General features: G+C 35.4%; 2 protein-coding genes across 3 annotated transcripts; one reads left to right on the forward strand and one right to left on the reverse strand.

Annotated features, from left to right (window-relative positions):
* The first annotated feature begins 2,145 nt into the window (after window positions 1-2,145).
* LOC127516134 (cellular tumor antigen p53-like) lies at window positions 2,146-10,368 on the forward strand. The gene is made up of 11 exons (XM_051900479.1): window positions 2,146-2,303; window positions 3,003-3,081; window positions 3,320-3,380; window positions 3,586-3,784; window positions 6,265-6,462; window positions 7,071-7,183; window positions 8,307-8,416; window positions 8,506-8,630; window positions 9,508-9,608; window positions 9,696-9,799; window positions 9,947-10,368. The coding sequence occupies exons 2-11, from the start codon at window positions 3,014-3,016 to the stop codon at window positions 10,017-10,019; spliced, it is 1,152 nt and encodes a 383-aa protein (XP_051756439.1). The 5' UTR covers window positions 2,146-2,303; window positions 3,003-3,013; the 3' UTR covers window positions 10,020-10,368.
* gpr78b (G protein-coupled receptor 78b) lies at window positions 10,095-22,174 on the reverse strand. Of its 2 annotated transcripts, XM_051900478.1 has the most exons (4): window positions 21,688-22,163; window positions 21,013-21,582; window positions 20,805-20,918; window positions 10,095-18,977 (listed from the first exon to the last, which is right to left on the reverse strand). In XM_051900478.1, exons 1-4 carry the CDS (start codon window positions 21,744-21,746, stop codon window positions 18,740-18,742), a joined length of 981 nt encoding a protein of 326 aa, XP_051756438.1. In that variant the 5' UTR covers window positions 21,747-22,163; the 3' UTR covers window positions 10,095-18,739. The 2 variants fall into 2 exon arrangements, with proteins under 2 accessions (XP_051756438.1, XP_051756436.1); XM_051900476.1 differs by having other exon boundaries at window positions 21,013-22,174.
* Between the last annotated feature and the right edge of the window lie 277 nt (window positions 22,175-22,451).

Raw genomic sequence — 22,451 nt, forward strand, 5'->3', positions numbered from 1 at the left:
TAATTTAAGATCCCTTATTACCACCCACCACTCACCCCTGTTAGTTTAACATGCCTCACGCCTGCATGTTCTCTCTCTCTCATTTGTCTTGTTCTTTTTGAACACCCTCTTTCCTTGATCCTCTGATATTCCTGCCTGAAGAAAGAGCGGTTGAATCTGATATCTGTCAGCTGAAGGGCCCCTGTCAGAGTCATGTGTGCCTTTCTCACTCAACCCAGAGAAACCAGATACCTTAAAGACAGACACAGGGTCTGCTAATGCAGATCCAGTGCAAAAAGTAGACCACATGATGTTTTTGATTAGATATTTCCATATTCTCCATGCACAATGGTACTCAATATTCAGTGTATCTCATTAAATGAGTATTAGTTTCTCTGGATGTGTGCAGTAAAGGCCCACTCTAAAATAAAAAAAACAGTAAAAATAGGGCACAATGTACTGTATTAATTTGACAGAATTTTCCATATTTATTTGATACAGGTCTTTTACCTGTATTTTGAATTTTGAACTTCATTATGTTGTGTTTTATGGTTAACAGAAATGTATGTAAAATTACTAGATAATGTCCTGGTAATTTTCTGCCACTCATTATCCGTTAAATACGTTTTGTTTTTTTTGTTTTTTTAATAAAAAAAAAATTCAAATCTAAGACTTTTTAAGACCTTTTCAAGACCCGAATAAATTAAAATTAATACCGTACACACATAAAGAACAAATTTACCCATTCTCAAAATGCAGTGTATTATATGTAGGCTATTTGTATTATATGTAACATGTAAACATTACTCAATTCAATATTCCATAATAAAAATGTAAAAATAGTAAATATATGACAACATGTAACATATTAAAAGCTTAGTAAAAGTTCAAATCTAACATGCACAACTGGATGTAGTGTGACTGATCAAATGACATTTGAAATGGCTGTTTGAAACAATTAAATAGCCTACTTGTTCAGAAACAGAAAATAGTGCAGTCTGCTTTGTTTATGATGTCCAAACCACACATCTGGTTCAGTTTCTTCAAATGTGAAAGTGAAAGTATGGTATGGGTAACCCATACTCAGAATTTGTCCTCTGCATTTAACCCATCCAAGTTAGTGGACACATTAGGAGTAGTGAGTTGTGAACACACACACACACTGCAAACTGTGGACACACACACACAGAGCAGTAGGCAGCTGCTCGGAGAGAGACTGGGGGTTAGGTGCCTTGCACAAGGGAACCTCAGTCATTTCCTGTTGGTATTGAGAATCAAACCTGCAACCTTTGGGGTACCAGTCTGACTCTCTAACCATTACGACTGCCCCTCTAGAAAACACTTCTAAAACTAACTGTAGATGTGCCAGACAGGTTTGGCATTGGGAAGCAGGCCATGGAGAGTTGTATTATATGCTTGAAAAGTTGACACTTTACTTTCTGTTTGCAGCAGTTACAGCCTCCCCACATGGGACATATTCTTCAACTACCTTCCCAGGTAAGAACACAACACTTGGAATACTAAAACGACACCTAGTGGTTACTCCAGGATACTACACATTTCAATTATTTGTTATTACTTGTAAATAATCTCACTGTACATTGCTATTCTTGTTATGGTGGAGCCGTTGCTAACACATTACATCTGCACTTGACTAGAGTAACCTCACTTCAGAACCCTCAGTGATTTGAGGGACTCATCCCCTTCTAGTTATCCCCAATTAAACATCTCTTTTCTTGGCTCCATTTCTAATAGTGGCGAGCCGTCACCTGGTTTATTATTAAAGTAACATACAAAAACTGTTTAATGCATTACAATGCCATTTGCATCATTGCTCTTGATATACGGATCTTCATATTAAAACACTTGAAGGTCTACAGTGGCTGGTACAGCTGGCTGTGTTTTGGAATGTGAAAGCTCGTTTCCACCACAGAATAATAAAAAAAACAGGCAACTGAGACTTATCTCGCGATTCTGACTATAACCCACAACTGCAAGTTTATATCCCGTGACTATATAACTCCCTAAAGCACGTTTATATTACGCAATTCTGACTTTATAACTAGCAATTGTGAGTATATATGGCAGTTCTGAGAAAAAAAGTCAAAATTCACAATTACTTTTTTTATATTTTAAAGATTTCATATTTTCTTGTGAATTCAAATAATGCCATTTGATGATACGCGCCTCTGGTTGGTCACATGATCGCTCCCACGTGACTGCGCTGCTCTTTCGCTGATGAATAAAGGAAGAGACTGTAAACTTGCAGATAGCGTTAATCTAGAACAGCACGTGTTTTTTCCCCCCATATCATTGACGTTTGAGTAAGTATGTAGAGATTTGGGAAAGGAACTTCACTGTGAGGCGAGGTATTGATTAGCTGATTGATTAACACGCGCGTTTGAAAATCTTCGTGCGCGATCTAACAAACAGCGGATTTCCTCTATCATAACTAGTGATGAAATATGGTTGATGTTAACACACGGTTTTCTTTCACGGGTTATCTGAACAGCGTTTGTTACGTTTTTATTCGATTTATTCCTGTTTAGATTTGGGCTCGATGTGAAGGCATGATACTTTTGTGTTTAAACACGCAGAGGTTAATTATTTATTTTCTTTTGTGTGGACGTCAATACACTTTACGCCTCTTATTAGTTTATTAGTTTTCCATGAGATGTCTTCGATCCCACAGTGAAGTCAAGTGTGCCAACTTTCTTTGTTTTGGTGTCGAGTTACTCTGAGTTTTTGGTATTGGTAGTTTAGTCTTGTGTTTGTTTGTTTTTTGTTTTTTTTAAACCATCAGTAACAGGCCCTGTAATGACACCATCACAATGTTTTGACATTGTTTGGATGACATGTTTTAGATTTAAAAAAGGATGTAATTATTTTGTATTCTTGATCACTGGTTTCTGGTTCAGAGAGGCAGTTTCCAGTAGATATGAGCAAGGGTTCTAGTTTCCAATGTGTTGTTTGCAATACTTATGCACACTTATTTTTTCCTAATATGCGATTGGTGTAAACAGGTGGAGTCATCATGAGTGATGGCGAGCAGTTTGAGCTGCCCATGAGCCAGGGCAAGTTTGAGCAGATTTGGATGGAGTTGTAAGTCTGTTTCACTAGAAAAATGAATCTTTGTTGCAGTCTAATAATAAAATGAGATGTACAGCAGCACAATATTGCATTAGTGACAAAAATGCATCATGCATGTGCATTCAGTCATCCATGTTAAGTTTTACATTTAATGTATGTCCTTTAATCTTTTCTTTTTATAGATTATTAACTTACAAATGCGTCCCCATTCATAAAACAACTGTTTTACGTTATTTCTTTACTTCCATAGAGGAGTTGGTGAGCTGATCAAGGAGCTGCCTCGTACAAACAGTGATGCTTGGCTTACTGCTGTAAGCTGGTGCTTTATCTTTTTTTGAGTTACACTTCAAAGTGGATGTTTTTTAAAAATATGACTTAAATGACTTACCAGATTTCTGCTACCAAAGGTCCAACAGTTGTTTTGACTGAAACTTAACTGCTGCATTTATTTTATTGCTTCTAATTCTAAATTCAAGAACAGAATGAAGCATCAATTCAGACTCTTCACTACCACAGGCATTGCCCGATGGACCTTTCACCGATGGCTTTGACTTGGATCTCCCGGGGACCACTGACACTGCTGTTACTGCACCTGATGTGGCGCCAGTTGTGGACAACCTTCCACCTCCTGCAACTGTAGTGCCCTCCATCTCTGACTATCCTGGGGAATATGATTTCCAGTTACGCTTTAATCAGTCCAGCACTACAAAGTCAGGCAACATCCACAGTGAGTGATGAGCAAAAGATTTTGAATATAAACAATTTTAAATGTACTTTTCTTTTTCCTCCCAAATTTGCATAACGTTATTCATATTTTGTTGACTGTAAAGGGTCATTGTCAGAAATCATGTCAGTTATTTTTTAGAACTTCTAGATGTTCAGAATGTAATTGTATTAGTCCAATAGTATCAAGGTGTTTTTTTTTTTTTTTTTATATATATATATATATATATATATATATATATATATATATATATATATATATATATATATATACATATATACATATATACATATATATATATATATATATATATATATACATATACATACAGGTGCTGGTCATATAATTAGAATATCGTGAAAAAGTTCATTTTTTTTATTGTAAATTATTTTAAAAAATGAAACTTTCATATATTCTAGATTCCCTACATGTAAAGTAAAACATTTCAAAAGTTTTTTTTTTTTAATTTGTTGATTAGAGCGTACAGCTAATGAAAGTCCAAAATCCAGTATCTTAAAATATTAGAATATTTACATTTGAGTTTCATTAAATGACAATCCCTACAGTATAAATTCCGGGTATCTTTTGTTCTTTGAAACCACACTAATGGGGAAGACTGCTGACTTGGCAATGGTCCAGGAGACAATCATTGACACCCTCCACAAAGAGAGTAAGTCACAGAAGGTCATTACTGAATGGGGTGGCTGTTTACAGAGTGATGTATCAAAGCATATTAAATGCAAAGTTGACTGGAAGGAAGAAATTGGGTAGGCAAAGGTGCACAAGCAACAGGGATGACCGCAAGCTTGAGAATACTGTCAAGTAAAGCCGATTCAAACACTTGGGAGAGCTTCACATTGAGTAGAATGAAGCCAGAGTCAGCGCATCAAGAGTCACCACACTCAGACATCTTCAGGAAAAGGACTACCAAGCCACTTCTGAACCAGAGACAACGTCAGAAGCATCTTACCTGGGCTAAGGAGAAAAAGAACTGGACAGTGAACAGTGGTCGAAAGTCCTCTTTTCAGATAAAAGTAAATTTTGCATTTCATGTTGAAATCATGGTCCCAGAGTCTGAAGGAAGACTGGAGAGGCACAGAATCCAAGCTGCTTGAAGTCTAGTGTGAAGTTTCTGAAGTCAATAATGATTTGGGGGGGGGCGTGACGTCTGCTGGTGTTGGTCCATTGTGTTTTATCAAGTGCAAAGTCAATGCAGCCATCTTCCAGGAGATTTTGGAGCACTTTATGCTTCTATCTGCTGACAAGCTTTATGGAGATGCTGATTTCCTTTTCCAGCAGGACTTTAGCACCTGCCCACAGTGCAAAAACCACTTCCAAGTGGTTTGCTGACCATGATATTACTGTGCTTTATTGGCCAGCCAATATGCCTGACCTGAATCTATGGGATATTTTCAAGAGAAAGATGAGAAACAGTCGATCCAACAATATACAGATGATCTGAAGGCTCAATAGTGCCTCAGCAGTGCCACAGGCTGATCACTTCCATTCCACACTTCACTGATGCAGTAATTTGTGCTAGGAGCAAGTCATTTGCTGTAATATGTCCTGCCGATCAAGTATTGAGTGCACAAAAGAACATACTTTAAAGAACTTTAACTTTTCTGTTTTGCAAATCCATTTTTTGATTGATCTTAGGAAATATTCTAATATTTTGAAATACTGGATTTTGGACTTTCATGAGCTGTACGCTCTAATCATCAAAATTTAAAAAAAAACTTTTGAAATGTTTTACTTTACATGTAGGGAATCTAGAATATATGAAAGTTTCATTTTTAAAAATAATTTATAATAAAAAAATTAACTTTTTGATGATATTCTAATTATATGACCAGCACCTGTGTATATATATCAGTTCTATTAGGAGCTTTCTTTCTCTTACCTTGTGCTTTGTTCTTGAGCCTTTTTGTTGTCCCAGACAGATTTCCAAGGTCTGAGACAAAACTCCTGGATTAGCCAGTAGGGCTAAACGATGCATATCGTTTTAGCGTCGATATCGCAATGTGCACATCCGCGATAGTCACATCACAGGTTATGCAATGTCAAGTATAGGGATTGCAACTTTGATCCGGTCAGACCAGGCACCACAGTTCGAAACACATGTGAATTTCAAATTAATTGCAATTTGCAAAGTTTAAAGGATTAGTTCACTTTAAAATGAAAATTACCCCAAGACTTACTCACCCTCAAGCCATCCAAGGTGTATATGACTTTTTTTCTTTCTGATGAACACAATCGGAGTTACATTAATAAACATCCTGATGCATCCAAGCTTTATAATGGCAGTGCACAGGACCAATGAAGTTTGAAGCTCAAGAAAGTGCACCCATCCATCATAAACGTACTCCACACGGCTCCAGGGGGGTTAATAAAGGCCTTCTGAAGCAATGCGTTTGTGTAAGGAAAAATATCCGCAAGGTGCTGTAACCCTCCGTCATGCTGTAACCCTCTGTCTGTCCCACAGTATTCTCAGATACTGAATAAGCTGTACTGTCAGCTTGCAAAAACATGTCCTGTGGATGTACTTGTGGGCAGAGAACCGCCTCAGGGTGCCATGCTGCGAGCCACAGCAATTTATAAGAAATCGGAGCATGTTTCTGAGGTGGTAATCCGCTGTCCACACCACCAGAGTGTCGCTGAGAACAACGAAGGTTTGTGAGTTTTAAATACAGCTGAATTTGTGAGATTTTGAAAACGCATGTATACTTGCAATGTTGCAGTGGAAGTTTGGTTGGCAAGAGAGCAGCATCATTAATGTTTAAAAGTATGCGTCACGCTATTTGGGAAGTATAACCATAACTTTTAAACATGTTTGTAGTTTTATCAAGCAAATGGCTTAAAAGCTTGTTTAAGGAAGAGCCAAAAAATGTAAAAATAAATTACAAAATAATGTTAGACCAGGTCTCGTCTTAACGTTGCATGGGCATGTGTGTTCTGTATTGGAAATGAGGTACACTTAAATAATGTGAAAAGATGATATGAGAGCTGATGTTTGCTTCACTGTACCGGGATTAAACTAAATACTGAAGATGAGGGTGGACCAACTGTAAAAGTTTAAGAATCTACTCTGCATACTGGTCACCCTGTTAATGCTTGTTACTTTGCCTAAAAAGGAATTTTAAAATTATGCAATTTAAATGAGAAGTCTTGTTATGAATTTGTAAGAAATCCATATTATACTGTATAATATAAGTTGATGTTAGAAAGTCAGCAATGCCAGTCAGTATTCATTTTGTCTATTGCCCTCTGCTGCTCTTAGGTGTTTCTCACCGTAGTCATCTCATCCGTGTGGAGGGCAGTCAAAAAATCCAGTACCACGAGGATCCAAACACCAAGAGGCATAGTGTGACGCTGCCTTACGTGTCCCCACAGGTACACCAGAATTCAGCACACCGCTTAAATTCTTAAATTAATGAACGAAGCATTTATATAAATATATATATAAAATCACCTGTTGAGTGTAACTTGGTGCTTCAAAAAATTATTGTATCAATTACATAACGATCTGAAACTATTTGGATTTGTTTGGACCGCTCTGTCACTGAATCATCTGTAGTTGTTTCTCGGTCAGTAACAACATATACAGAACAAATAGCGCTGTTTTCATGTGTTTCATTAGTTTGAACTATGCAGAACGGCCCAGTGGATAACGGAACGAAAGCTTAAAGGAGCCGCGTTTATTCCCGGTCACCATTAATAAACAGCGTTGCGACATCCAGTAAGAATTCGACACACACCTCTCGGTTACAAACCACAAATCACTCGATGATTAAACTAGTTTTAAATCGGATGAAACATCCTCAAAATTCCCAACAATGAGGAAAACAGGAGAAATGTGCCATGAATGAAGATAGAAGACTTTTAAATTCCAAAACCACCACCCTTACAAACATTTACCATGAATGAACTGTAGTAATTTACCATGGATTGTGGAAATGTGGAATATTTATATTGAATACTATGTTGTAGCTATTTATATTGCAATATATTTATTAGGTGGGTAAGGGGATATATAATTCATTCCTTTTGTAAAGGTGTATATAGTTTTTACCTGCATTTAGGCATTTTTTTTTTTTTTTTTTTTTTTAATAGGCCTATATAACACATCATAATATAATATCATTTGACATTGGTAGTGAGTAGCCATGTGTAGTTTTACCTGTGGTTACCAAGTCTCACTGTCAGAATATTTTCATTTAAGCCTATATTACAGATAAAATAATTCTTACCAATAAGAAACCACCCCACCCCCGGCCCTCCTCAACTTTTTGATTTGATAATCCGGCCCTCGAATGAAACCACTTGAATACCCCTGCTTTAGTAGATGTCTAGAAGCTTGGGAGTCCCCAATTAAAGTAAGAAAGCTGAAACCTCTCTCAGAAGAATGAGCTGGATTAGAGGGAACTTAAAATAAAGGGAGACATGTGGTTGCTGAATTACTACTCCATGGAAAACATAATTCCTCATTGTTTGTATTTTGGTATTGTTCCTCTAGCTGGGTTCAGTGGCAACCACCATACTACTGAACTTCATGTGCAATAGCAGCTGTATGGGTGGGATGAATAGGAGGCCAATTCTCACCATACTAACCCTGGAGACATTCGAGTGAGTCCCTTTCTCCAGTTTTCTCTTCTTTTGTCTGTCCTGGCAGCACTGGAGATCATGGTTGAATGTTTGGTGTTCTACGTTTACAGCGGACAGGTTCTTGGTCGCCAATGTTTTGAAGTTCGAGTGTGTGCATGTCCAGGGCGTGACCGCAAAACGGAGGAAGACAACCTGAAAAAGACTAAAGGGGAGGTGGTTACTGGGTCAAAGAGAAGTAAGAGAAATTAAAAAATAATGAAAATAAGATGGATAACTGCCCCAACTTAGTTTTTCACAATTGCTTTCTTAAACATTTTCTCCACAGCTTTAAACACAAAACCAAATATTCAAACTACATTCACAAAACCACTGACGACTCTGGCAAAATGAGACAATTGCCTTAAAACAAAATCAAACAAAGCTTTCAGATCATACATGCATCAGTAAATTAGGGTTGCGTGGTATAGCGGTACTGGGAAAATATTGGTATATATTTTATTTAAAATAATATGATTCATGATTTTGCTCATTTTGGTACCTTATACAAACCGTCAAATGTGACAGAGGCCCTGTTAAAGGATTAGTTCACTTTAAATTGAAAATTACCCCAAGATTTGCTCACCCTCAAGCCATCCTAGGTGTACATGTCTGTCTTCTTTCTGATGAAGTTATATTAATAAGTATCCTGACATGTAGTTACAGGGGAAAAAAAGTATATTGGATGCAGTAAACAGACTTTGCAATTAAAGTATTGTAGTTGCAAATTTGGGTGAATGTATTGTGTCCTGTAAGTATAATATTGTGGAGTATTGAATTTCTGTATATTCAGCATTTCCATACTGTAAAAATGCAGTAGTCCAACTGCAAAAGTTTAAATAAAACTAAATCAAAAGCATGTTATTGTACAAAAAAAAAAAAAAGGCAAAGCTGCAAAATCAAGGTCAGTGAGATTAATTCTGCCTCAGCATCACGTCTTTTGTGCTGGGTCCGGCCTGAGGACTTTGTGCATTTCCATTTTTCTCAATTGTTAAAACAATGGAAACGCATCCCAGTAATATGTGCATTAAATGTTTTTTGACATTATTTCTTTTTTCACCTTAATCTAATTCCAGAGCGTCAGACGTCTGATCAGTTAAAAGAGCCAGTCCCTGCAGCTGATCTTGATTTTAGCAAGAGGATTAAGAATGACGATGAGGAGATCTACACTCTGCACGTGTGTAACACGGAAATATTTATAAATTAACTTTTATAAAAAGACATTTCTAGAAAATAATTTAAGAGGTTTCTCCTTACTTTCTAGGTGCATGGGCGAAAGCGTTTCGAAATGTTGAAGACTATAAATGCTAGTTTGGAGCTTATGCACATGGTGCCAGTTGCTGACCAAGAAAAGTACAGGCAAAAACGGTACGACTCCTGATTTTCCATTTTGTGGCTCTCCGTTTTTTGTTTCTTGTTGTAACACTAATATTTCCTCCTTTTTTAACATGCCAAATAGTTTTATTTTCTTATTTTATTTTTTTGTTTTATTACTTATTTTAATCTCTTCTCTAGATATGCCTCAAAACATGATCAATCCAGTCTGCAGCCGAAGAGTGGCAAAAAAATCTTAAAAGATTCAGAATAAGTGACTTTAAAATGTTGTTACATTTTTCTATGCACAAATCAGTGTTCTGAAGGTGGTTGTGTACTGTGTAACCTGTTTTTTTTTTGTTTTTTGTTGCTTTTTTTTTAATTTAGGTGCCAAAATTTCAAACATTCTGAATTTTGTCGTTTATTTACATGTCCAATATTTTTTGAATTTTTTGAATATTGTTATTCAGGTAAAATATTATCTAAATTAATTTCTCTTCATCTGTTGATACACACCCTTACTGCCTTATTCACACATGCAAAGCTTTACTACTAATATTTACTTCAGTAATTTTTTGTAAAACCAGCAAGGTTATGTTTGTATAAATAAAAGTTTAAAGTTGTGTTTTTGTGATTGTATTTTAGATCTGAAGTGAACAACAACTGTTTTATTTTTAAACCCTGATGCTCTTTTTATAGTTCTCTTTTGGGCTCTGAGAGGCTTGAAAATATTTTTAAAATTGAAGTATTGTTTTTTGCTTATCAAACAAGAATTTGGCATAATCCATCCTCAGTAAAAATTACATTATTTCTGTTTGGGGGTATCAGAAGCACTTTGTAAAAATTAATCTATGCTGATGCTTTTATGGTTTGCTGTACTAGCATTGCTGCCAGTTTCTTTTGATTTGTTAGACTGCATCGATTTAATCATCTGACCTGGATCTCCTCATTGCATCATTACCTTAGCGCTTTGAATCAGTAATGGTTTATTGAAATTTGCAGACTGACAGACATTACTAGGCTAAGCTGTCATCAGATCCCAAACATGCAATGTTGAAGTCACATATCTAGTAGTAGACACAATCCCAAAATTATGTTTGACACCATCAGTAACGTCTCTCCTCCATTACCTGCTGTTCAAGTCTTTTTCAGTTGATGAGTGCAAGAGTTTATTTTCCATCTTTGTGGCTAAGATAAACAATATACAAGATAACATTACTCATTCTCCTTCCTTTCAAATACCTTGTATCTCCAGGCCAACAACTCTAGAGAATTTTTCTCTGGACACTTCTGTTCTAATGTTATCAAACTCTGTCCTGGAGGGTCACTGTCCTGCAGAGTTTAGCTCCAACTTGCCTCAACACACCTCCCTGGAAGTTTCTGCCTAGTAATGTTTGTCAGTCTGCAGGTTTCCCTAAACCATTATTGATTCAAAGCACTACGGTAATGATGCAATGAGGAGATCCAGGTCAGAAGATTAAATCGTTTTTTTTTTTATTATTATTAATAAATGATCAAATAATAAACAAGACATATTGATTTTTACAAATTTAATAAAGAGAATTAATATGAAAATAACAAACAGAAATCAACTTCTTATATCTGAAATATAACTCAAAAATCTGAATAAATTTCTTTTGCCTCGGCCATGTACACATTTTCTCTGTAGACGTGGCTAAAAAATATCATGTACTTTAACACTTCGTTATTTACATTTGCTAGTGGAAACTTTTAGAAACCCATGCTCACATCTGCAGAAAGAACAAAAGATCAGCACAAGTCAACAGTATAGCTTTGAAAAACAGCTCATGAAAAGAAACACTAAATAGACATTTCATAATATACAAAAATATAAAATTGATTTTTTTTATGATGAAAAATTTGATTAAGATGTTAAAACATAAAAATGGAGAATATTAATATTTTTCTTCAGGTTGCCTTCACCAGGTAATAATGATGTTCAGAGAAACTGGTAACATGCTTAATAACTGTACAGTTAACAATCTGACATTTGAAATGTATATTTTTAAGGGAAAATGGAAAAAAATAAAATAAATGAATGCAATAAATGCAGGATATTGAAGTTACTGACGCACTTAAAAAAAAAACCTGAAGCCGGATTGGGCACCCCTGCATTAGAAGATCTCACCAAACTGGTTAACTCTATGAAAATCTCAAGTCCTCTGGATGTGGTACCCACTGCTTTGTTTAAAAAATGTATGTGCTTTCTATAATTAATAGTCATGTTCCAGTCATGTTCCAAGGGATTTCAAACAAGCTGTTGTTCAACCATTTCTCAAAACAAGTCTTGATCCGTCTTTGCCCCAAAATTATAGACCTATTTCTAAGTTATCTTTGATGGCTAAGGTCCTGGATAAAGTGTGTTGGCATCTCTGGAAAGTGGTTCTCTTCATACTTATCAGACAGGTCTTTTTCAGCCAGAGTTCAAAATTATGCCTCATCAACAGCATCTCTGCCTTGTGGTGTTCCCCAGGGTTCTGTTTTGGGACCCATGGCTTTTTGCACTTTATTTGCTGCCTCTTGGGCATTTAGTAAGTACATTTAAGGGTTTGTTATTATTATACAGATGCTATTCAATTATATATTTCTTTTAAGCCTCATGAAAATACAAAATTGTTTATTCTTCTAAATTGCATAAACTCCAAACCTTCTACGGACACACTGAAGCTTGAGTCACCATTGGCTAGTAAAATTGTTTTATTTGCTAGACTTTTTACATGGAATGCAAGAACAATGCAAATGAAAAATTCTACATAAATATAACGTATTAATTTCAAACAATATTAAAGATAAGTAAACAGTCTATAATAAAATTAGAACAAATAAACTACAAGAAACACAGACAGCTCGGAAATTAGGAAACATTATCAAATCACAGCTAAAAATAAATAAATAATAATAATTACTTTATATTTTACATTTAAAGCTACAATCATTTTCCAAAATAAGTTTTCTACATCTGACCTTTGACCCTTTTTTAAGGATTTCATCATTTATAACTGACTTTGTCAGTTACAAAATTATTATTTTTATATTAAGTTAATTTTGGAAAATTGTCTGAAACTTCACATACGTTCAAATGCATTTTTACTATTTGAAAAGTAGTGAAAAGGTCTTAGTGTTTCAAAAAAACATTAAAAAGCTTTATTAAGACAATGCACAGGTCATATTGATACTGAATAAGATATTTTACATAAAAGATGTTTACTGACAAAAATTATCATTTTGGAATAAAATTTCAGATGGCACTTAGAGGTTTTTTTTCAACAGAACTCTTCATATACTGTATAGTGCTGTTTGAAAGTTTGTGAACCCCTTGCAGAATCTGCAAAATGTTAATTATTTTAACAAAATAAGAGGAATCATACAATGCATGTTATTATTTATTTAGTTCTGTCCTGAATAAGATATTTTACATAAAAGATGTTTACATATAATCCACAAAAGGGCTGAATTTATAAAAATGACTACCATTAAAAGTTTACATACCCTTGATTTTTAATAATCTGTGTCATTATCAGGATGATCCACGGCTTGTGTGTGTGTGTGTGTGTGTGTGTGTGTGTGTGTGTGTTTCATGACTCCCTTGTTTGTCCAGAACAGTTAAACTGCCCAACGTTCTTCAGAAAAATCCTCCAGGTCCTGCAAATTCTTTGATTTTCCAGCATCTTTTGCATATTTGAACCCTTTCCAGCAGCGACTGTATGATTTTGTGATCCATCTTTTCACACTGAGGACAACTGAGGGACTCAAACACAACTATTAAAAAAGGTTCAAACATTCACTGATGCTCCAGAAGGAAACACGATGCATTAAGAAAATAGACTAAAAATAGGACGCCTGGGTCAGCTGAAATTGCTAGTTGTGTTTGGAATAATTATTATTTAATTACATTGTAAATATTCTGCTAAGATTTTATATTTCAGCACAATTATTGCAGATATGCACAGAGTTTGCCATCATTCTGATTTGAATGTGCTTTTATCAGTTTTGAAAGCAGTGTGTTAGAAAAATGTGCTGCAAATATACAGTGTTTTGCAGATGGTGAAGTATGAATGACAAAAGTGTTCATGGATTTTGGAAAATGTGGTCATTGAATGCATGTTGTGTGAAAGCAATGAAAAAATATTCACAGTTTGGTCCTCATTGACTACTGTTTCGCTAAATGTGTGAAGAGTTTTGAAAATGTGGCTTTAGTATTGACTGGTGCTTCTTAGCATTTGAAAAAACTGTAATAAGCAGTAATTAGGAATTTATTGATGCAAAAGTCACAGTTAATAGTTAGTTAATAGTGAGAACTGGACCCTAATCTAAAGTGTGACCTATAAATCTTATTTTAATCAGAATACAAGTCTGTGTGGATTGTTCACTTACCTGATGTGCTGCCGCCTCTCTCCAGCAGCTGTGCGTACACATATCGAGCATATAGGTGTGACGCATTACACCCGTTACATTGTTTTATTTATGTATTTATTTTTTCAAATATCCTCTCTGCAGTTATGTACACAATGGCTCGGTTTCACAAACAGGGCTTAGCCTAAGCCAGGATTAGGCCTTAGTTCAATTAGGATATTTAAGGAGATTTTATAAATGTACACTAGAAAATAACATTACTGGTGTGCATCTTGAGACAAAACAATGGCACTGACATATTTTAAGATATGTCAGCACAAGTTGCTTTCAGTTAAAACAGCTCAAACATGCATTTTAGTCTAGGACTAGCTTAAGCCTTGTCTGTGAAACCGGGGGAAGATGTTTTAAAATTCTAATTGCATGCTGAAGTGTGCCTGATTATTTAATTTTAAGTTAATGTGTTGAGCCTGTGATATATGACTTTATTAAAAATATATGACTTAATTATGACTTAAATTGGGATATATGACAATCTTATTGCCAAATAAGTGTAAACAATGAATAAACATGTCTTAATGCTTTCTGTAAATTTAGTTTATCATTCTAGTTTATCATAGCCTAGTAACTCCTCTTAATGTTCTACTGCTGTATTATTTTTTCCCCTCTCTGATTAATATATTAATTTTTCATTGCGCAATCCATCATACAGCCAGCTATCTGAGGTGATACCTTGTACCCTGCAGGAAGATTTAAATTTCATTTCTTAGCAAGAGCTCATCTTAAAATAGAATTTAGTTCACCCAAAAAGGAAAATGCTGTCATCATTTACTCACCCTCAAGTTGTTCCAAACCTTTATGAATTTCTTTCTTCTGCTGAACACAAAAGAAGATATTTTGAAGAATGTCGGAAACCAAACAGTTGCTGGTCCCCATTGACTTCCATATATTGGAAAAAATAATACTATGGAAGTCACTGGGGCCCATCAACTGTTTTGTTACCCATATTATTTAAAATATCTACATTTGTGTTGAGAAGAAAAAAGAAATTCATGCAGGTTTGGAACAACTTGAGGGTGAGTAAATGATAGAATTTTCATTTTTGGGTGAACTATCCCTTTAAGTAATGAGTTTGTTCTCTTGCTTCCCCCCCTTAAAAAAAAAAAAAAAAAAAAAAAAAAAAGAATCTGGAACAATGGTAAACAATCATTGTTTTTTCGAAGTCAGTGTTAATTTTACTTACAAAAAGAGAAAAGTTGAAATTGTTGAAAACACACATGTACACACATATACATGTTTGCATATGTTGTTTATGGGAACTCTCCATGGGCGTAATGATTTATATTCTGTACAAACTGTATATTATATCCCCTTACACTAACTCTACCCCTAAACCTACCCATCACAGAAATATGTGTATAAAGATAAAATATAAAAATGTATATAAAACCTCTAAATACCGTTTCTTCTAAATCAGGCTCCTACTTCGTTTTTTTATCAGGCTCCTATGTTTATGTTCAGTTATTGCACTTTAATGGCAATGAAAAAGAGTTATTGATTGCCATTAAAGTGAAATTACTGAACCTAAACATAGGAGCCTGATAAAAATGATCATTTTAGAAGAAATGGCATTTAGAGGTTTGAAGAAAATTTCAGGCTTTTGCATCTGAAGTCTTCATATTCATTAAAAATGTAATATTAAAGCAATTAATGTCTAGTAAAGGTTGGTTTAAACCACTTAATTAATGACATTTTCCCATTTTAATCTAAAGTGAGAACTATTTACAGTTACATGTTTACAGAGTGCATATCCCGGGGAGTTGATTGCCTCCACTCCTGCATTGAGCAGGATATTCAGGATTCCTCCCTTCTTAGAAGGGTCTTTAACACAAGTGCACAAATGCACACTCTTACTCCAATAGCCTGCAATCATGCATTTCCCCTCACAGACAGATAAAACCTTTTTATCATGGAAAGAAAAAGGAATTATATCCACAGGGGATTTATATATTGACAATGTATTTGCTTTTTGCTCAATTTAGACAAAAATTTGGACTACCCTCTTCTCCTGTTTTCAGATATTTACAGGTACAGAATTACATTAAAAGTAATATCCCTAATTTTAAAATGTACAAACCCCCTAAATATCTTTATTTTTGTATGCCCTTTAATTATTAATTATTTCGGTAACACTTACAATAAGGGTTCATTTGTTAACATTGGTTAAGTTAACATGAACTAATAATGAACAATACAGCATGTATTCATCTTTGTTGTTAATTTCAGCATTTATTAATACATTATTAAAATCAAAAGTTGTGTTTGTTAACATTAGTTAATGCAGTGTGAACTACCATGAACAAACAATGAACATTATTAACTAATGTTAACAAAGATTAACAAATAGTGTAACAAATGTATTGCTCATTGTTAGTTACTGTTAGTAAATACATGAAGTAATGTTAACAAATGAAACCTTATTGTAAGCTTATTGTAATTTGTTTCTTAATGATCAGAAGATCATGAAGATCAAATAAATTTTTTGGAGGTCCCAAAAAAAAGTCCTAAAGTCAGTAACTAGTTCCATCTTTAAAATTGCACTTGTAGAAAAAAAAAAGCAATGTAAATAATATAATATATTAATATAAATATAATAATATAAATGCACAGCATTGATTAAATACAGTAAATCGAATCAATCAATTTTCTTATTAATTTGGTAAAATAGTGTACATGTTTCCATTTAGAGGTTTACTCATTTCATTATTCATATAGATATCTTTATTGCACCATATTCACAAAACAATTAATTCAACAAATGTTAACAAATCGCGCACTAATACAGCTGTATAAAGCACTTCATTAGTTTAAATTCTGGTACTCTGTAAACTGCTTAACTGAATTCATTGTAAATAAATAAATAAATACACTATAATTTCTTGTACTGTGCAAAGTAGCTACATCAAAAGTTTAACAAAGTCACTTTTTAAAAACAACTCGCAACATCCCACCAAATAGAACAATGTACTAGCACTAACAGCTGTTACAGGAATCTAGTACATTCATTTATGTTAAAAGCTATAAAAGCTCCGAAATCAATAATAGAGATTTTTAGCTTTGGCTGTTCTGTCAATTACTAATATATAACAAAATGCATCACTGTCCAGTGACCAGCTTTTGAGTGTAAAGTCTTTTAACAAGAAAGTAAACAAGATGTGGTGTGATATTAACACTTGCTTAGGGCAAAAATACCACCACAATGAATAAAAATGCCCCCAAAATTCGAGATATATAGGGCAAAAAATGTCCCTGTATGAGTTCTTGTTTTTAATATTTATAACAGGATAGAGTGCTGTTTTCTGGAATATCAGCACGATTGCAAATGTAATTTTATACAACAGTTCAATAAATCAATTAATATTAGATGACTTTAATTTTAGACTTAAAACATCTGTTTTTGCTCTATTTCACTAAAAAAAAAATAGCTCCAAACAAATCCACATTGCCATTGCTCATCTCTGAGCAACACAGTGATGTTGCGTTCCTGAATCAATGCACGAATTTGAACAAATTGGTCCAAAGGTGATGATACACATGGCAACTTTTTGAGCAATGTTACCGGGCAATGTTGTCGAGCGATGTTGCTTGGCCACTTTCCCATTGAGAATGGGCAACAAATTTTGATCTAAAGTATCCAGATAGAAATTTGTTGCCCATTCTCATTAGGAAAGTGCCCAAGCAACATTGCTCTAAAGGTTGCCACGTGTATCATCACCTTAAAGAATGACTCAATGACTCACTCATAAAGAAAGTCACATGCTTTGTCCCTGAATAAATCAGCCGTTTTGAGAAATTCATTTGGCTGAATGATTCATTGATGTCAAGACAATGATTTGCCGCAACCTACCGGCAGTTTTAGTTTCATTTAATTTTTTTTTCCATAATCATTTCTTATATATATGTATATATTTATATCTTGCGCCTTTGGCTGATAAAATACCTGTGGTCCACCATGCTGCAAGACAGACCAAACTTGCCCAGATGTCAATTCAACACAACGTTATGAGATCGCTGAATAATAAGCATAAACTTGTAGCCAAGTTCTATATGCCAAAATCTATATGCCAAAATCGGAATAGGCCTAAGTGTAAAATATTTTCCTTTGATGTAGATTATTCGTATACATATTGTATTACTAACTCCTATTAAATCACTTATCTAATCCATGTTCTCTAGATTTAATTTCTTTGCTCTCAAGGACTTTTAATTACGCTGTCCAAGGTGCTCGCTGAGAGAGTAACGAAGATTGAATGTTGATTTTGTTTTTAGATAGTGGATAGTGGTACATAGAATGCATTTATAAATAGACTATTAAGAATGAAATATGAGTTAACATTGTTAAATATAACAGAGATAATTAAAAAGTTATTGCAGTCACATTGCATACAATATTCTTGTATGTCTTTTTTGGGGCTCCAACTGTTTCTTTGAAACAGGCCGCTGAATTGCAAAAGCCGCCAACTGTGACCACGCAGTCCTATTCTTTCACAGACACAGACACATAAACACACACACACACACCTTTATCAAGGCTTTTGGCTTTTCCTGATTGTGCAAGTGCCATTAGCTGATTCTCTGAAGACTGTAGTCATTCTCTGTGTCCATAGAGCTGCTGTGTCCAGAGGAAGGGTTTAAATCACGCTTCAACAGGCGATTGGCCACTGTTATCAAGACCTTCTTATACTGCTGCCGCAGAAGGGAATAGGCGAAAGGATCTGAAGCTGCCTTGCTGTATGTTAAACACTTGCTGACAATACCCCAGTGTCGGTTGACATCCACAAAGGGAAGCAGCTCAGTCAACCTTGGAAACAACACACAAATCCATTAACATAGTTGACAGCATCCAGACAAGAACCACACAAAAACACAACTCAGTATTAATTTAACATGACTGATTTTGTGTACTAAACACATGCAAAAATTATTATGCTCTTTTATATAATGATACAATCAGTATTAATCCGCTAGATAATTAAAGTCCCCCTGTAGTCAACAACTGTATCCCTTAAAACTCATCTTTGATCACCAAAATGACACATTAAAAAAAAAAAAAAAAATTCCTTCATAGCTTGAATGTAACTACACCCTTGCCTCGTTTATTACGCGTCTATATGAATATGCTAATTAGCCCCCCGTGAATTTACTGAGGTAAACGCTGCACAATGGTATAGCTTTTTACAACGCCAGACACATAACTGTAATTAATATGATTAGAATTTTGCTTGACTACATTATCAAACAGCTAATAATGTGTTGCTAATGTTACACAAACCACGTCCCCGTTCGCGAGTCAGACAGCAGCTGTCTTCTAACAATCAGTATCCTTAGAAACGCTTTGAGCAACTCAGAAGAGGAAGGCATAGAGTTCATCATAACATCGTTATCTACATCATACACCCGCTATATTGCCAATCTACCCTATTTTTTTTTATATCAACAGAAAAATATATCGGGATATATCCTCTAGAGACTCTCCTGCTTCAGAGCGCTAATGGTTAATGATATGCTAAAACCCGCCGGAACGTTGCCGTGATTGGTTACAAGGTAGTTTGTGACTTCAGAAACACCAGCGATTTCAAAACTTTCTTTCACTGCAGTTTTAAATAGAAAATACTCAGCAGTGGCGTTGATTTATGAATTTGCACATGGTTTGTCTTAAAGCATATTAAAAACACTACATAGACATATAAACAACATTAAAAAACTTGATTTTCACCACAGGGGGACTTTAAGGGATCTTTCAAAGAATCTACTGATAAACAGCACAATGTTTCAGTCCTTAGATGTAGCCTAACATGTTAATGTGTTGTTTGGATAATTACTCAAATTTTAAATAACAACTATTCATTCTCAAGTAAGAAATGAGTAGCTTACAAATGGACAATTTTGGTTATTTTTAATCGCAAAACACTGTTCCATAAACGTAATGCATAAAGATTACATTAATTGTAACTTTGAAAATATGAAATATGGCCCTTTATATACAAATATTAAACTATATAAAATAATCAATAGTAAAAATGCTTTTAATGTTCTAATCATTTCGTTTTTACTCTGTCAAAAGGTAAAAACAAAACTAAAAAATCAGTTCTGCTACCCGTCTGATCTGTGGTTAACAACGATATGACTTAATGATATGTGACCATTTTATTTAAGGGGAATAGAAGTAAGGATAGAAGGTATTACATACAGAGCAGTATAGGAGCACTGATAAGTAAATATGGAAAAGAAAAAAATAGTTTTCAGATCAGGTGAGCTTTCTTACAAGATCCTGAGCGAATCACCCGCGAGACGAAAAGACTGTGTTCTGTCACCTCTGGCGCACAAGAGCTATTCTTAGAAACATTTTTTCCCTGTCTTGTTAGCGTCATCTCACGACTCAATTAAATGACGCCATTTCGAGGCACTTTTGTACTTTTCAATAGCAAAACATTTCTACAACCAGACAATTAAATTCATAATGCACAATTAAACGTTTCAAACCGCTTCGTTGCGTCCCTCATCATCAGCCTCAGTATATCTTCAGATCTCGGTATCATACTGTATGATAGTCCCTCCCAGATTATTACATAGTGATAGTGTTTGTACCTAGTGGTTTGAAAAATGTTAAGCTTTTAAACCGACATACCTTGTAATAACATAAGGGGCGAAACAGATGATGAAAGAGCCAATGAAAATGCTGATCTTCTTAGTAGCTCGCTGTTTTCTCCTCTTTTGTTCTGAAAGACAGCGCTGCTTAACACTACAAAAGAGTTGTACATAATATTAATGACACACGATTAAGTGGGAAACCTTGCCAAACATCCCTATGATGAAGAATAAATGGTCATAAATACCTCGGATGAATATCTACCAGTAAGAAGAGGGTCTGCATGGTTATAATATCAATCCTCTTGCAGTGAAAGCGTGCAACTTTTAACACCTTTAAGTATGTAACGCACAAAATCAGGAGCGAGAGCATGAAGCTGGTGGCATGAAAGACAATGGTGAACACAGTAAACTTAATCCGTGCGCTCTCCTCGCTCAAATGCAACGTGCAGGATGCGTAAATGGGACTGTAGTCAAACCATGAGAAAAACACCGGGATGAGAGAGAAAGTGAAGGAGTGAAGCCACGAATAACACACCATAACCAACGCGTCCTGGTAGCGCATTTTGCTAGAGTAACTCAGCGGGAAAACCACAGCGATCCAGCGGTCTATACTGAGGGCTGCCATGCTCAGCATACTATTGGCTGTCAGAAAGGTTTCCAGAAAACTGAGCGTGCCACAGAGGCAGTCCCCAAAAGGTTGCTGGTGCTTTACAATCCCCATGAAAGTGGACGGCATGTTCAGGACAGAAATCAGTATGTTGCAAAACGACAAGTTCATGGTGAACACCCCTGGCACCTGTCGGCGTATTTCGCTGCTGTGGATGAAACATAGCAACACCAGTAAGTTCGACAACAAAGAAACAATCGCAACCACAACGATGAACAAAGCAAATAGAATTTCCGCAAAGTCCATTTCTCACTTCAGAAGTCTCCTTGCCATGTATTTGCCCCAGTTTGTGATGAATGTTATCAGCTGCATGATTCTTCCTCTGTGACAAAATAATTACAGTAGCCTAATAAGTCACATTAGGCGCAACTCGCGCGCGCTGTCCAGAGTGCTGAACCGTAGGCACCTGCACATTTCCCTCTTCAAAAAAAAAAAAAAAAAAAAAAAGGAAGAAGAAGAGGAGAAAGAGGAAGAAGAACAAAACATCTCGAATGTCCATAAATTGTACTTTTATGGCGGAATAAAAGCCATTCACTGTCCATCGTGATAGAGGCGTTCAGTCCTGTGCGTTTTAACGCTTGTGTTGGTGAAGCTGAGGGACTCTCACGCTTGGCTCATGCGCACACTGGCCACGACGGTGGGAGGCCGTTTTGTACAAATACTGGGGGGAAAACAAACTTTAAATCTTGTGGTTGCGTTTAGCAAAAGACATGTCGTAACGTTTTCTGGAAACCCACTTCATGCTCCAATCAAAAGAGCGCACAGACGAACAGAAGTTGCAGCATTCGCCTGAGGCATCCATGTAGGGCCGCGTTTCCCTAGATCTTAGCTTTCTCTACATACAAACGTTTTCATGTGCGTTTCCCAAAAATTCACTTAACATGCACACGTGTGTACGAGCTTTAAGTGCTGCTCAAGAGTCGCTGTCCATTCATGAAGTGCTGAAATGTAAATCTATCTGCCTATAGCTTTTTTGTGTAACGGTATAAATACTTGTAATTTACTTGAAGGAAAAGG

Source organism: Ctenopharyngodon idella, chromosome 7 (genome assembly GCF_019924925.1).
Source record: "Ctenopharyngodon idella isolate HZGC_01 chromosome 7, HZGC01, whole genome shotgun sequence".
In the NCBI taxonomy this organism is placed as follows: Eukaryota; Metazoa; Chordata; class Actinopteri; order Cypriniformes; family Xenocyprididae; genus Ctenopharyngodon; species Ctenopharyngodon idella.